Here is a 12,443-nt window from a genome sequence, read left to right on the forward strand (position 1 = left end):
CGCCCACCCCCCAGGCAGAAGACCAAATGTTAAAACCATAGTTAAGACACAGAGACGCAGACAGTTAACGCGGAGCATGTGGGAGTACCATACAGTTTGGAGAACATGAAAAATATTTTTCTCTAACTCACTGATTTTTAAGGGGGGGCAAGAGTCAGAATATGAAGAGGGGAGAGGGAGGGAAAATGTGATTTGCAAAGTTATAAGGAACATCATAATTTTGTATTTAGCAAACTGAATGCTAAATTTAAAATTTTTAAATTTCAACTATCAAAAGTACAGCCCCAAACTCTTGGCTAGAAGACAGAATTTATCTTCTGCTATGAATATTTCTCGAAAGGGTACATATGAGAGTCTCAGGTATGAGATTTGTATATATACCAAAAGCTGGGATGGTAAAAAAAAAAAGGTTGAAAAATATTTTTTGAAGAATTGTGGTTTATATTACCTGTGACCTGTTTCTCTATCTTTCAAAAGTTTTCAGCACAGTTCAGAAAGCAAAGTTCAACACGAAGAGATTTACTTTAACAATCAGCAAGAGGCAGTTTCTCCAGCAAAGACGCACTTCTAAAATGACAGTAGAGAGAACTAAAGAGATCCAGGATCTTTAGTGGATGTACTCATTCACCTGCCATCTCTAAAGTGCCACTTGAGGCAGACACTGAGGTTGGTGAGACCCGGAAAATAAAAATCCCTGCCCACAAGATTTTAGAGCTGGGATCTTCAAGATGGGGGGGAATGGGGCAAACCACTGTGACATGAAAAGAATGGATTAAACATTTGATTTCTACTTATTTTGCCCACACGGTTTGGAAAGTACACTTTACTAGTATCTAGCATCTGGATCGACATCCGCATTCTTATCAGTCCCTGTGTGTCGCCAGAGCAGCTGTCACACACAACACGCACAGGGAGGGGTCCCGAGGGACAGAAGTAGCCTCGGACTTTTTCTTTCACTTTCCATGAACTGGGACACACGGTGGTTTGCGAGCGGGTTAAGTGGCCTCACAGATCCCATTACCATGTTCCACAGAAGATTCTTCACAGATGACAGGGGGGCGTCTGTGAAATCTTACATAGCATGGAGGCTCCTTGACTGTCTCATGGCAAAGTCATAAAAAGAATTAGGTATTTTTCTTTTCTGTGAAGTGTCGCTTTTTTTCCCATAAATGCTAAATTAATTTGCTGACGTTTTCTTGATGACAGGCAAGTAGCTGTCAGATGGGGCTACCTTGTCTGGTTGCCCACAACATCAGATGGTTGCCACACCATCACACCTTCCAGAGCAGGAAGATTACTCTGGAACCTGGACTGAGAACGAGTTGGAAGAGGTGAGAGCATGATACTGAAACACACAAGAGGAGGCGGCTGGTAGGAAGCTGGATGCACTGCACGGGCTTGGAACAGAGGACGGTCTGGGAAGATGAGGTTGTGGCCTGGCATGCATCGGCAGATAAATGTAGTTAAAACCAGAAGTTTGGACAAGATTCCCCGAGGGACACAGACAGAATGGACAGAAAAAGGGGTGAAAGTGCACCCCTGGGGTGGCTGCATCTTAAATGGTAAGAAAAGGGGAGAAATGACAAGACTCTGGTATGGCCAGGAGGCAGGAAAAGAGGAACCGGAAGGTGTCTTCATGCAGGCTAAGGAGAAAGGGTGTGGTCCACAGGTCTGAATGACGCGCAGTGGCCAAGCAAGCTAAAAGCAAAAAAAGATCCATTTTCGGCAATTAGGAAGTCATCAGTGACTTTACCATAGAATGGGCATTCGCAACCACGCCTGTTAAATCCTTGCCATTTGAGTCGACTGTATTCCCAGCATCTGGAGATTTCATTCATGCAGAGTTTTTCATGAGCAGAGGCCCTGTTTATTCATAACTTGTTATTTTAACTTAGGATGTCCTTTTCTTTGAATTAATTTAACATCTACCAGAGGATTATTGGTTTGTACCTATGGATCGATATCCACATTTTCTTGAAATATTAAGCACACTCTCAAATAGAAACGTTAAAATAACTGTGTAATACTCTAAAATAAGAGTGTCAAATCATTTCCATTCAGATGTTGCAATATTTTGGCAAGATAAGAGAATGACAATTTCAGCAAAAGGTCCTCGCCCCACTTCACACGCACCAGGTGACTGCATCCCGGGAGCATTCTTTTCCTTTCAGGAATTGAGTATATTTCTGGTCTCCACTCTCATCTGTGATCCGTAGAACAGATCACTGGCTTTTAAAATCAAAAGAGCTTTCTTATGGTTATTTCATAAATCAGAATGACTACAAGCCAAATGGACAATTAGGGATTATAATTACAGCACTATATACCACATTTTTCCCCCAGAGGATAATAAATGACCTTCCTTTTTCAAAATGTTCCTGAGTTCACCTCCTCCATCATTCAACGTATTTGTTCAGCGTATGAGAAGAGAATACCAAAGACATTCAGGTGTGTCCAGAATGATAGAAAAGACAGCTAATCCCTCTTCAAGTGAGCTTGATACTCACGTAAGTAATGAGTGACAGATTATAAAATCAGGAAAATGCAACTCCAAAGATAATAATGGACATACTTGGAATGATTCATGAAAAATAATTCCCTTCTTCACACCCTAGGAAAAAAATAAAAAGGCAGAGAGAGAAAGTCTGTGGGTGCGTGTGTGTGTGTGGTGAGAGGGAATTTGCTATGACAAAGACTCAGAACCACGTGGCACAAAAATGAGGAAATGCCCAAGTGGCTGTTCCCAGAGTGACACCACCCACGCCGTGTGTCACAGAGGCAGGACGGCCCGCACGGTTCACATATGTAAGTGCCTGCCGCGGTTTCAGGTAACTCAGATTGATGTGGCTGTGGGAAATGTAGCTCTGCATTTCCTGACACGTTTGTGCTTTCCAATTCTGAACCTTGGATTGCACATCAACAGATTTCTGCATTCCACATCTTTTGAGTAAGTCTCCAGGCCTCAGTTGCCTCGTCTGAAAAGTGAGGAGAGTAAGGAGTGGAGATGCAGTGGCAAGAGGGCTGCAGGCGGAGTCATAAGACCTGGATTCAAACCCAGACTCCGCTCCTTTTTTTAAAGATTTTATTTTTCCTTTTTCTCCCCAAAGCTCCCCAGTACATAGTTGTGTATCTCTAGTTGTGGGTCCTTCTAGTTGTGGCATGCGGGATGCCACCCCAGCATGGCCTGATGAGCGGTGCTATGTCCATGCTCAGGATTCGAACCGGCGAAACCCTGGGCTGCCGAAGCGGAACGTGCAAACTTAACCACTCAGCCACGGGGCTGGGCCCAGACTCCGCTCCTTCTGGTTGATGACCGGGGGCAGGGCACCCTGGATAACAACTCGTTTTCAGAGTGTAACTTTATGAGATAATACAGGAAAAAGCTTTGAAAACTAAACTTTTACACAAATGTAAGGTGCTTTACTGTTAGAGATTATGTTCAAGACCTTCTGATTAAAGTATTCTAATTCTACGTCCTTAAAAAGCGTTTACCATGGAGAAGAAGGGGTGGAAGATGGAGGCAGGCTCTGCTGATGGTGGCATGACACGTCAGTGGGCTGGAGGTGACGTTACTGGCCTGTGCTCTGCAGGAGAGCCTGGGGCCTTTCTGCTTCTGTGTAATATACACTTTGACCCATCTAAGATGACTAAGATTGTCCCTTTACATGGCCCCCTCTGGATCGTGTGCCCATGAGTTTCAACAGATTCTCTCACAAATCCTTCTCTCAACACTACTAAAGATAAATGGCTTGATTTGGAGGCTTTTAAAAGAGTTCTATTTGTCTCCTTCTCTGGTGTGAATACATAATGCAAGGATCAGGCAGAAGCAAGAGAGAAAAGAATGAGAGCTGATAGCCAAAGGCACCTGCAGTTCATGAATACTGAAAGACCTGTCAAAGAAAGCTCAGGTCACTTAGTCACACATTACAGAGTAACCCTGGTATTTGCTCAGCATGAGACCTGCAGTGCCCGGGGTTGGGGGCTATCCTTCCATCCACCCACAACAGGTGCGACAGGAGAGGGACTCCTCTTCGTGAGGCTGTCCTGCGCGTCCACATATCTGAGCAGGGTGCCCTCGTCCAGCCCTCTCAATAGGATGGACACTATCCCTTCTGAAGAGGGGTCACGAGCCCAGGCCTCAGGGAGGGAACAACACTCAGTCTATTTCAGCTTCCTTCTCTTAAAAGGATGTCTGTGGGACTATTAACTGTTGGAATAAAACGACAGTGAACTCAACACAAGTCCAGTGTCTTGGGCCTTGGTCCCTCTGATGTTCCACATCCAAGCTGTTTTAAAACCCAAAATTTTTGGGTTTTAAAGATCAGAGATTAGACTTTATGTGATTATCTGGAATAACAGATCACATGGGACAGTGGCTAAAAACACAGGCTGTACTGCCACCTCCATCTTTTTTAAATTATAGATATTTGGAAAGTCTCGATTTCTCTGAGCCTTGGTTTCCTCATCTGTAACATGAGAAGACAGCCCTGCCTCATAGGATGACCGTGCAGCATCAACGAGGTAACATGAGGACAGGAGAGTGTCTGGTTCACAGAAACCATCAACTCAATTAATGTTAGCTATTATTGCCATTACAATATGTTACTGTTTTAAGTGTAGCCTCTTCTATTAAAAAGAATTATCATGCTTATCAAAAACCATGGAAGCCAGAAGACAGTGGGATGACATATTTAAAATGCTAGAAGAAAACAACCTGTCAACTGAGAATTCTATATCCAGCAAAACTGTACTGCAAAGATGAGTGAGAAATTAATGCATTTGCATATTAACAAAAGCCAAGGGAGTTCATTATCACTAGACCTGCCCTACAAGAAATGCAAAAGAGAATCCTTTGGGTTGAAATGAAAGGATGCTGGACAGTAACTGCAAGACGTATGAAGAAATAAAGATCTCCAGAAAAGCCAGTATCATTGTGTTTTTGGTTTGAAACTCCACTTTTATTTCCTATGGGATTTAAAAGATAATGCATTAAAAATTAATTTTAAAAAATTATCATGTAACTCACTCATCTAGCCCAGTTTAAAATCTAGAGGTTTTTCTTTCTCAATCTTGGAAAAGAGATTATTCTTTTTTCAAGATTTCATATGTATAATACAAATATATTCAGAATTTTCCAGTTCACTTCTAAAAGCCCCTTATAAGCCATGCTATGCACTAAATTTAAACTGGAAATGACTTTGTGATCATTTAGCTTTGCTCAAAAACCTACACACTTTGATCCTTCAAATGTGAAAGACCCATATTTTTTCCTTATTTTGTTAGTGCTAGATTTGAGGGTCTCTTTGCTCAGAAGGAGGAGAAATGAGATCCTCTGAGAAAAACGAAATAAAACAGCTCTCTTATTTCTAGGTTATTTCTTACACACGCAGCTGGGATGGACCCGATTCGTCACAGCTGGAGGCTGTTTGACCATCATCTTCCAGCTGTGTGTAACTGCACAGTCAGAAGTGGTTCCCCAGCTAGGGGAGCGAGGCAGGGGTGTGCATGCAGAGCCCCGGGTGCCTGTCACCCTCTCTCCCCTCGAGAGGGGTACCACTCTGCCTCATAAACACTAAACGCAGAGCATTCTCTCACCTCAGATTGCTTCTGGCATCAGGGTGAACTCATTAGGGTGAGGAAGAGGATATCTCCAAATCCAAGCCAGTTCTCACTGGGTGGATGGCTCTATCTGGGTCCCCACATAGGGGTCCCTTCCACTCCAGGGGCCGAGGAAGCTGAGTGTGGGGCCTACATTTGGGGGGAGGAAAAAGGGCGATTCCTAAGCCCTACCCGAAAACATCACACCCAGTGTTCTGGCTTCCTGACATCTGATGCTCCACCACACGAGGCTAATTTAGACAAACGCCCAGACATTCTTCCCCTCCCTGACATGGAAATGCACACCGCATCTCAAAGCCCAGAAGGGATGCTCTGACACAAAGCAGGAACTTATTCTTCATTTTCAGTGATACACTCAGACGGCATAAGCTATGAAGCTGCCAAATACAGAAGTCTACTCCGTTTTCCGTCAAACTCTAAAAAGGCAAATCTCGGATTCTTCACGCTGAGGCTCTGCAGAGATTTTACGCATAATCGGTATGCAAAGAATATCTTTAGATTCAGGCAGGCGGAGAGAGAAAGGATCCATCTCTATTTAGCTAACTCGATGGAACTATTCCTCAAAATTGTAGGGCCTGGAAGGAATAACTAGCAAACCAGGAATCCCCAGCAGACAAGATTAGCAGTGGAGAGCTTCTGAGTGGCACAGGAGTCCCAGCAAGGAAGAGGCCCACAGGTGGCGAGCACAGGGCTCTCCCTTCCATTCCTTAAAGCTGATAACCTTCCTGCTGAGTGAAGCTGGGCACCCACTCTCGCTGGGACATTCTCTCTTAGTTTTGCTTTGGTTTGGTTCCCTCGGCCTCCACATATCAGTGGGAGACCTCACAGATAGAGTGACTCCCTCCTTCCCCGGGCCATACATTGGAAATATGTATATCAGGCTATTTTATCAGTTTATCTCCTTACGATTTCATTGATCCACTTGCCCTTCCACATTATGGATCATTACACAACTGCATGGTGAAACTTGCCAGTCTTTCCTGACTCACCATTAACAGCAGCCAAGATATTAACGTGGATGTTTAGAGGTGCCAAGTCCTGTGCTGAGCCAACTTACATGAGGTAGGGAGTGTTATGACCCCCACTCTATGCACGAGCAGACGAACTCAGAAAAGTGAAGCAACAGCTAATGCTGTTTGTCACCAAAGCCAATGTCCTAATGCTTGACAAGAACACAAATGTTGTGTCTGACTCCAAACCTTCGAAGGCAGTTCCTACTGGTTGCAGCAGGCAGTGACCGTTTTCGGGTCATCCCAGACTCGAAAGGCTATGTAGAGTCTAGGAGGTGGTAAACAGGATTCTGGAGTTACACAGTCACCCCGATCCCCAGACCCCTCATGCCCTTGGCTTCGGAGATCTCCAACTGGACAGCCAACAGCAGTCTTGTTCCAAGTCAGGTACAAATAAGCACGTAAGAAATGCTTTTCAAAGATGATTTCCTTCGACCTGACACCCATAATCCTTTACTTGCCCTTTTCTTTCTCTAACATTTATCGTGGCTGATAATGAGAAGCTAAATGGACTATAACCTTAGAAGGCACGTTTTATTCACTGACGGTGAAATGAGACAAAAACCCCAATCTGTTGTTAAATTTATACTTTCAGTGTTTTTCACAGAGACTTTCTCAAGGGGGCGGCAAGGCGGGACACAGCCTGTCCCAGTCGGGTGCCCCAGGATGTTAACTCTTGCTTAGGTGCTCTCTGTACCAGATGAACTGCCAGCCCTGTGGTCTCCCCTGACCCTCTGGAACGAAATGCAGCAATGGTGAAAAGTGAATAGTGAAAGTCAAATGTCAGGGAAGAGCATGAGGCACATTCCCGGGGAGGAGAGTGGCTAGTGAAGTGCTACAGGCTGGCATGAAAACTGGAAAAAGAGCCTTTATCTTGTGGTGGGATGGGAGTCTGTCGTATGTAAGTAGGCCAGGTAGAGAGGACCAAATACCAGAGACCAAATAACTTCAGGACAAGTATGGGAAGCCCTGAACCTTTCTTTCCGTATTTTTGGCTAAAAAGATGAAGCCATAAAAGGAGTGTAAGTTGAAAGCCTCTCAGATTCACAGTGGTACCGTTGCAAGTAGCCAGAACTTAGCAAACGGTGTGTGCACCATCAACCATCAAAGACAACCCTCTTGGCTGTAGGAAAACAGGAATGTTACCCAATTTCTAGGTCTCTGGAGAGTAAAGCCACTTAACTGTTCTCAAAGTTAGGATGAGATTTATCCCAAATAAGAGTCCAGGTGATTTATGTGCATAATAAAAAAGTACTTTGAAACATGCCTTTGTTTTTCAAAAATACAGACACAACCAGCAAAAGTATCTGTGACAGCTGTGAAAACATTCAATCGCCAATGAAGGTTTTTTCTCTTTTTCACTGCAGCTGTTCAGTTCAAGGCAAGGTTTATTTTCCTCTTCCACTAAGTTTCCAAATCAAAAATTCTGGGCTCTAAATCACAAAACATTGTCCTTGAATTTTCTTGAATAGGCTGCCACCATGTGGTGGCCACTAAAAAAGGACACAGGCTTGAGTTGAATTGCAAGATCACGGTTGAGAGCTGTCTTACAAGAAGAAAGAACTGCACGTGTTAGACGCGCCTGCACTCAGGCATCGCCAGCCTCAGTGGATACCTGCCCTCCCCGGGCAGAGCCACAACTTGCTCATTTCCATTCTCACGCTGCAACACGAGGAAAGTGTATTTTTAGATTTTGTTCTGCAGTAATTTATTGTGCTTTCTGTTTAACTTTAATTTGCTCGAAATCTGTGAAATGCACTCATTTTTTTAACTTACAAACTTATTACCTATTTCAAATGTGAAAATGTAAAAGAATAACATAACACATCTAGACACCCCACCTTCGCCCAGTTTAAGAAAAAAGGCACGACCAGCATAAGTGAATTTCCTTTCTCTCTACATCCACATCTGCTTTGTCCCTGTAAATGGTTTTCCTGATATGGTTCCTAGTTCCCATTTGTTTCTTTATACTTTTACTTTTTATGTATACAGCCCACATTATTGCTTTTAGACCTAATATAAACGGAGTTATATGAAATACATCCTTCTGCAACTTGCTTTTTTTCAGTGAATGCTGTTTTACAAAATTCTTCCATGCTAATCTTTACAGCTCTAGCTTTCTTCAAAATTGTCTTGTTTTTGTCCTCGTGCCTCCAAATAAATTTTCGAATTAGGTTGTCAAATTCTACAAAACAAGAGTATGTCAGGATTTTGATTCAAACTTATAGATTAATTTGGGGAAAATTACTATCTTTAAGATATTGAGTCTTCTTATCCATGACCATGGTTTCTCTGCTTTTATTTGGGTCTTCTTAATGACTTTCATCAAAATTATATAATTTCTTTCAAAAGGTCAGAAATAACTGTTGTTAAATACATTCCTAGGTACCTATATTTTTATTGCTATTAGAAATCGTATTTTTTAAAAAATTAATTTTCAAACTGTGGGTATGGTGTTTAGAAATGCAATTGGGTTTTGTATGTTGCTCTTATATCCAAGAACCCAGCTGAACTCTTATTACTTCTTAGATTTTTTAATAGATTCTTTGGGGCTTTTTATGTAGAAAATCATGTCACCTAGGACTGATGACAGTTTGTGTCTTCCCCTCCAACCATTATATATCTTCCTCCCTTCTTTCTTTATATTACTGCATTGTCTAGGAATGCCCATACAGTGCTGATTAAGAGTACTGATAACAGGCACCCTGGTGTTTCCTAATTTTAAAAGAAATTGTTTCTAATATTTCACTACTAAATGAGATACTTGCTGTAACATTTTATAGACGTTTTATCAGGTTAAGGAATTCCTTTAAATTCCTAATCTAAAAGGTTTTTTAGAAAAAATCATCATGGGTACCAGATTTTATCAAAGGACTCTTGTGAATCTACTTTGGTGAGAGTATAGTTTCTAATCTGATAATGTGTGAATTACACTAATAGATTTTAATAGATTTTTTTTTTTTTTTAAAGATTGGCACCTGGGCTAACAACTGTTGCCAATCTTCTTCTTTTTTTTAAGGATTGGCACCTGGGCTAACAACTATTGCCAACCTTTTTTTTTTTCTGCTTTATCTCCCCAACCCCGCCCCGTACACAGTTGTATATCCTAGTTGCAGGTCCTTCTAGTTGTGGGATGTGGGATGCCGCCTCAACGTGGCCTGACGAGCGGTGCCATGTCCACGCCCAGGATCCGAACCCTGGGCTGCCACAGCGGAGCGCGTGAACTTAACCACTCGGCCACGGAGCTGGCCCCTTTAATAGATTTTTTTGATGTTAAACCACCCTTGCAATCCTATGAAAACCCCACCCTGGTGTTGGATCTGGTTTTCTAATATTTTGCTAATATTTTCTAATATTTTGCTCATCTATGTTCATAGGTGAAATTGGCCCGTAATTGTCCTTTAGCATCCTGTCCTTGTCTGGTTTGGGCACTCAGAAAAAGCTAATATTTCTTAATATTTTGCTCATCTATGTTCCTAGGTGGAAATGGCCCGTAATTGTCCTTTAGCATCCTGTCCTTGTCTGGTTTGGGCACTCAGAAAATGATTTAGGAAGTGTTCTGTCTTTTCCTAGTCTCTGGAGAAAAGATTATGATATGTTCTTCGACTGGCAGAACTCACTTTATAAAACCAGCTACTGCCTTTTTGTTTGCTTGTTTGGTGCGTAGAATGAGTCAATGTCTTTAATGTATATAAGGCTATTCAATTTTACTTAAGTCCATGTGGTAAGTTACATTTTCTAGAAAAGTCTTCATTTCACACAAATTTTCAAATTACCAGCAAACAGTTCATATTCCCCTTTTTAAAAAATAATTCCTGTTTCTGTGGGTATGTCCCCTTGTTCATTCCCAACATTGCTGGTGTTCTCACTTCTTGTCTTGATTATTTTGGCTAGTGGAATGTCTATTTTGCTAGACTTTCCCAAGAACCAACTTCGGCTTTGTTGAGAATCTCTCATACATACTTGTTTTCTATTTCTTTAATCTCTGCTCTTTATTGTTTTCATCCTTTGAGATTTTCTGCTGTTCTTTCTCTGACTTCTTAGATTCAATGCCTGGTCTACACATTTCTTGTCCTTCTTCTCTCATACAAGCACTTAAGGTTTTATGTTTCCAACACGAAAGATGCTTACCTTGCTTTGAAGCTGAGGTGTCTTCCACTGGGAGCTCATCGTCATGGACCCTTTCCTCTGGAACAGGCATTGTAGGGCGGCTTCCAAAGACCCGTGGGCTCCTATTACCAAGATCTTCTTCCCATCTAAGTTGACACCTAACCGCCAAATGGAAATTCAGTATTATGATCAAAACTTCAGACCCTTCCTCCCATACAGCTTTCACTTAAGGAAAAATAATCATTTAAAACTCGGCCCTATGAGCACCAACCTATATGACTACAGTCATGAGCCGTGTAACGATGTTTCAGTCAAGGATGGACCACAGACACCACAGTGGTCCCATAAGATTAGCAGCACACAGCCTAGGTGTGTAGTGGGCTGCACCATCTAGGTTTGTGTAAGTACACTCTCTGATGTTTACCCAACAATGAAATCGTCTAACAATGCATTTCTCAGGAAGTATCCCGATTGTTAAGCGATGTAGGACTGTATGAGCTAGGAGTCATTCTGTAATCAACCCAAATCCTCTATTCAGACCCTTTTAGTGTTGATTCTTACTGCTGAATTTCTTCCTAAAATGCATTGCTGTATTTCACTAGCCATGATTTACTCTTTCTTTGAGAATTTTATGATAGAATGACTAAGAATCATCATCCTGATAATCCACATGATGGAAAAACAGTCCATATGGATCATCTCAGATATTTGAGCTTAATGGCTAATGACCTAAAGGTATATCTTGGAAGTTAATCTTCTAACAGTACTCTGGTATATATTTTGGAATTTTCTTTGATTGTTGCAAGTTCAGGTGTGAGATAGGGGCATCTGCCCCTTTTTTACTCAAGCTGGAATAGAGAAAAATTTAGTTAGTTGAGTTTTTATATACTCAGCTAGAAAGTCTTTAAACATATGAAACATTCAGTAACAATTTACTCTTTAAATTTGATAACCAAGAAAAAGAAATTATTCATTTCTATGTCACTGACATAAAAGTGCAAGGTCAAGGGGAGACTGGTGGAAATTAAATATTGATTTCTGAAAGAGACAGCGCTCATTGATAAATCCCAATCTATGTTTCTACACCTTAAACAATATCTAATATCTTCCTCATTTAAGCCTTAAATATAAGCCTTATCTGGGTCTAAATATTGACAGATTTGAGAAGTTGAAACTTGAAACATTTTTCAATGCAGTTATTTTGACTGTTTCATGAGAAAAACTGAGAATTTGTTTAAAACAGTTTAATCTTTAAAACAGTTTCATCTTTATCAATTTCTCTTCAAAATTGTAATACAGTTAATCTTATTAGAAAAATTTGCCATAGTCATTCATATCTCCCAAAAGGTGAGAAAATAAAGAAAGCCCACACTGAGTATTATTTCCATGTTTCAATTAGAATCTTCCAGAAATAAACCCTTATTAAAAAAATCACGTAAATACCAATAAATAGAAAATAGCAGCATTTCTGAAGGACATCATACCTGACTTTTCAAGAAGTTCAATTACAGCTCTGGCCACAGGTGAAACAAAGCATTCATGGGCATCCCCGCGTACCAGCTTCCCCAGGTTTATATCTGTCACTCTGCATCCGAAAATAAGGGAACTGGTAAATCAAAACTCACTCATCTGTAATTCCCATGGATTAATTGCAAATAACATCCAAGTCAACGTTTGATATATAGGACATATTAGAAAATTAAA

General features: G+C 41.4%; 1 protein-coding gene across 3 annotated transcripts in view; it reads right to left on the reverse strand.

Annotated features, from left to right (window-relative positions):
* MTHFD1L (methylenetetrahydrofolate dehydrogenase (NADP+ dependent) 1 like) overlaps positions 1–12,443 on the reverse strand; it is a 190,607-nt gene that overhangs the window by 162,291 nt on the left and 15,873 nt on the right. For all 3 annotated transcript variants that reach the window (XM_046669966.1, XM_046669964.1, XM_046669965.1), the window contains exons 6-7: positions 12,224–12,324; positions 10,761–10,897 (exon numbers count right to left, since the gene is read on the reverse strand). In XM_046669966.1, coding sequence (XP_046525922.1) covers positions 10,761–10,897; positions 12,224–12,324 — 238 coding nt within the window. The remainder of the gene's footprint in view (positions 1–10,760; positions 10,898–12,223; positions 12,325–12,443) is intronic.

The sequence above is a fragment of the Equus quagga genome, chromosome 8 (assembly GCF_021613505.1).
Source record: "Equus quagga isolate Etosha38 chromosome 8, UCLA_HA_Equagga_1.0, whole genome shotgun sequence".
NCBI lineage: Eukaryota > Metazoa > Chordata > Mammalia > Perissodactyla > Equidae > Equus > Equus quagga.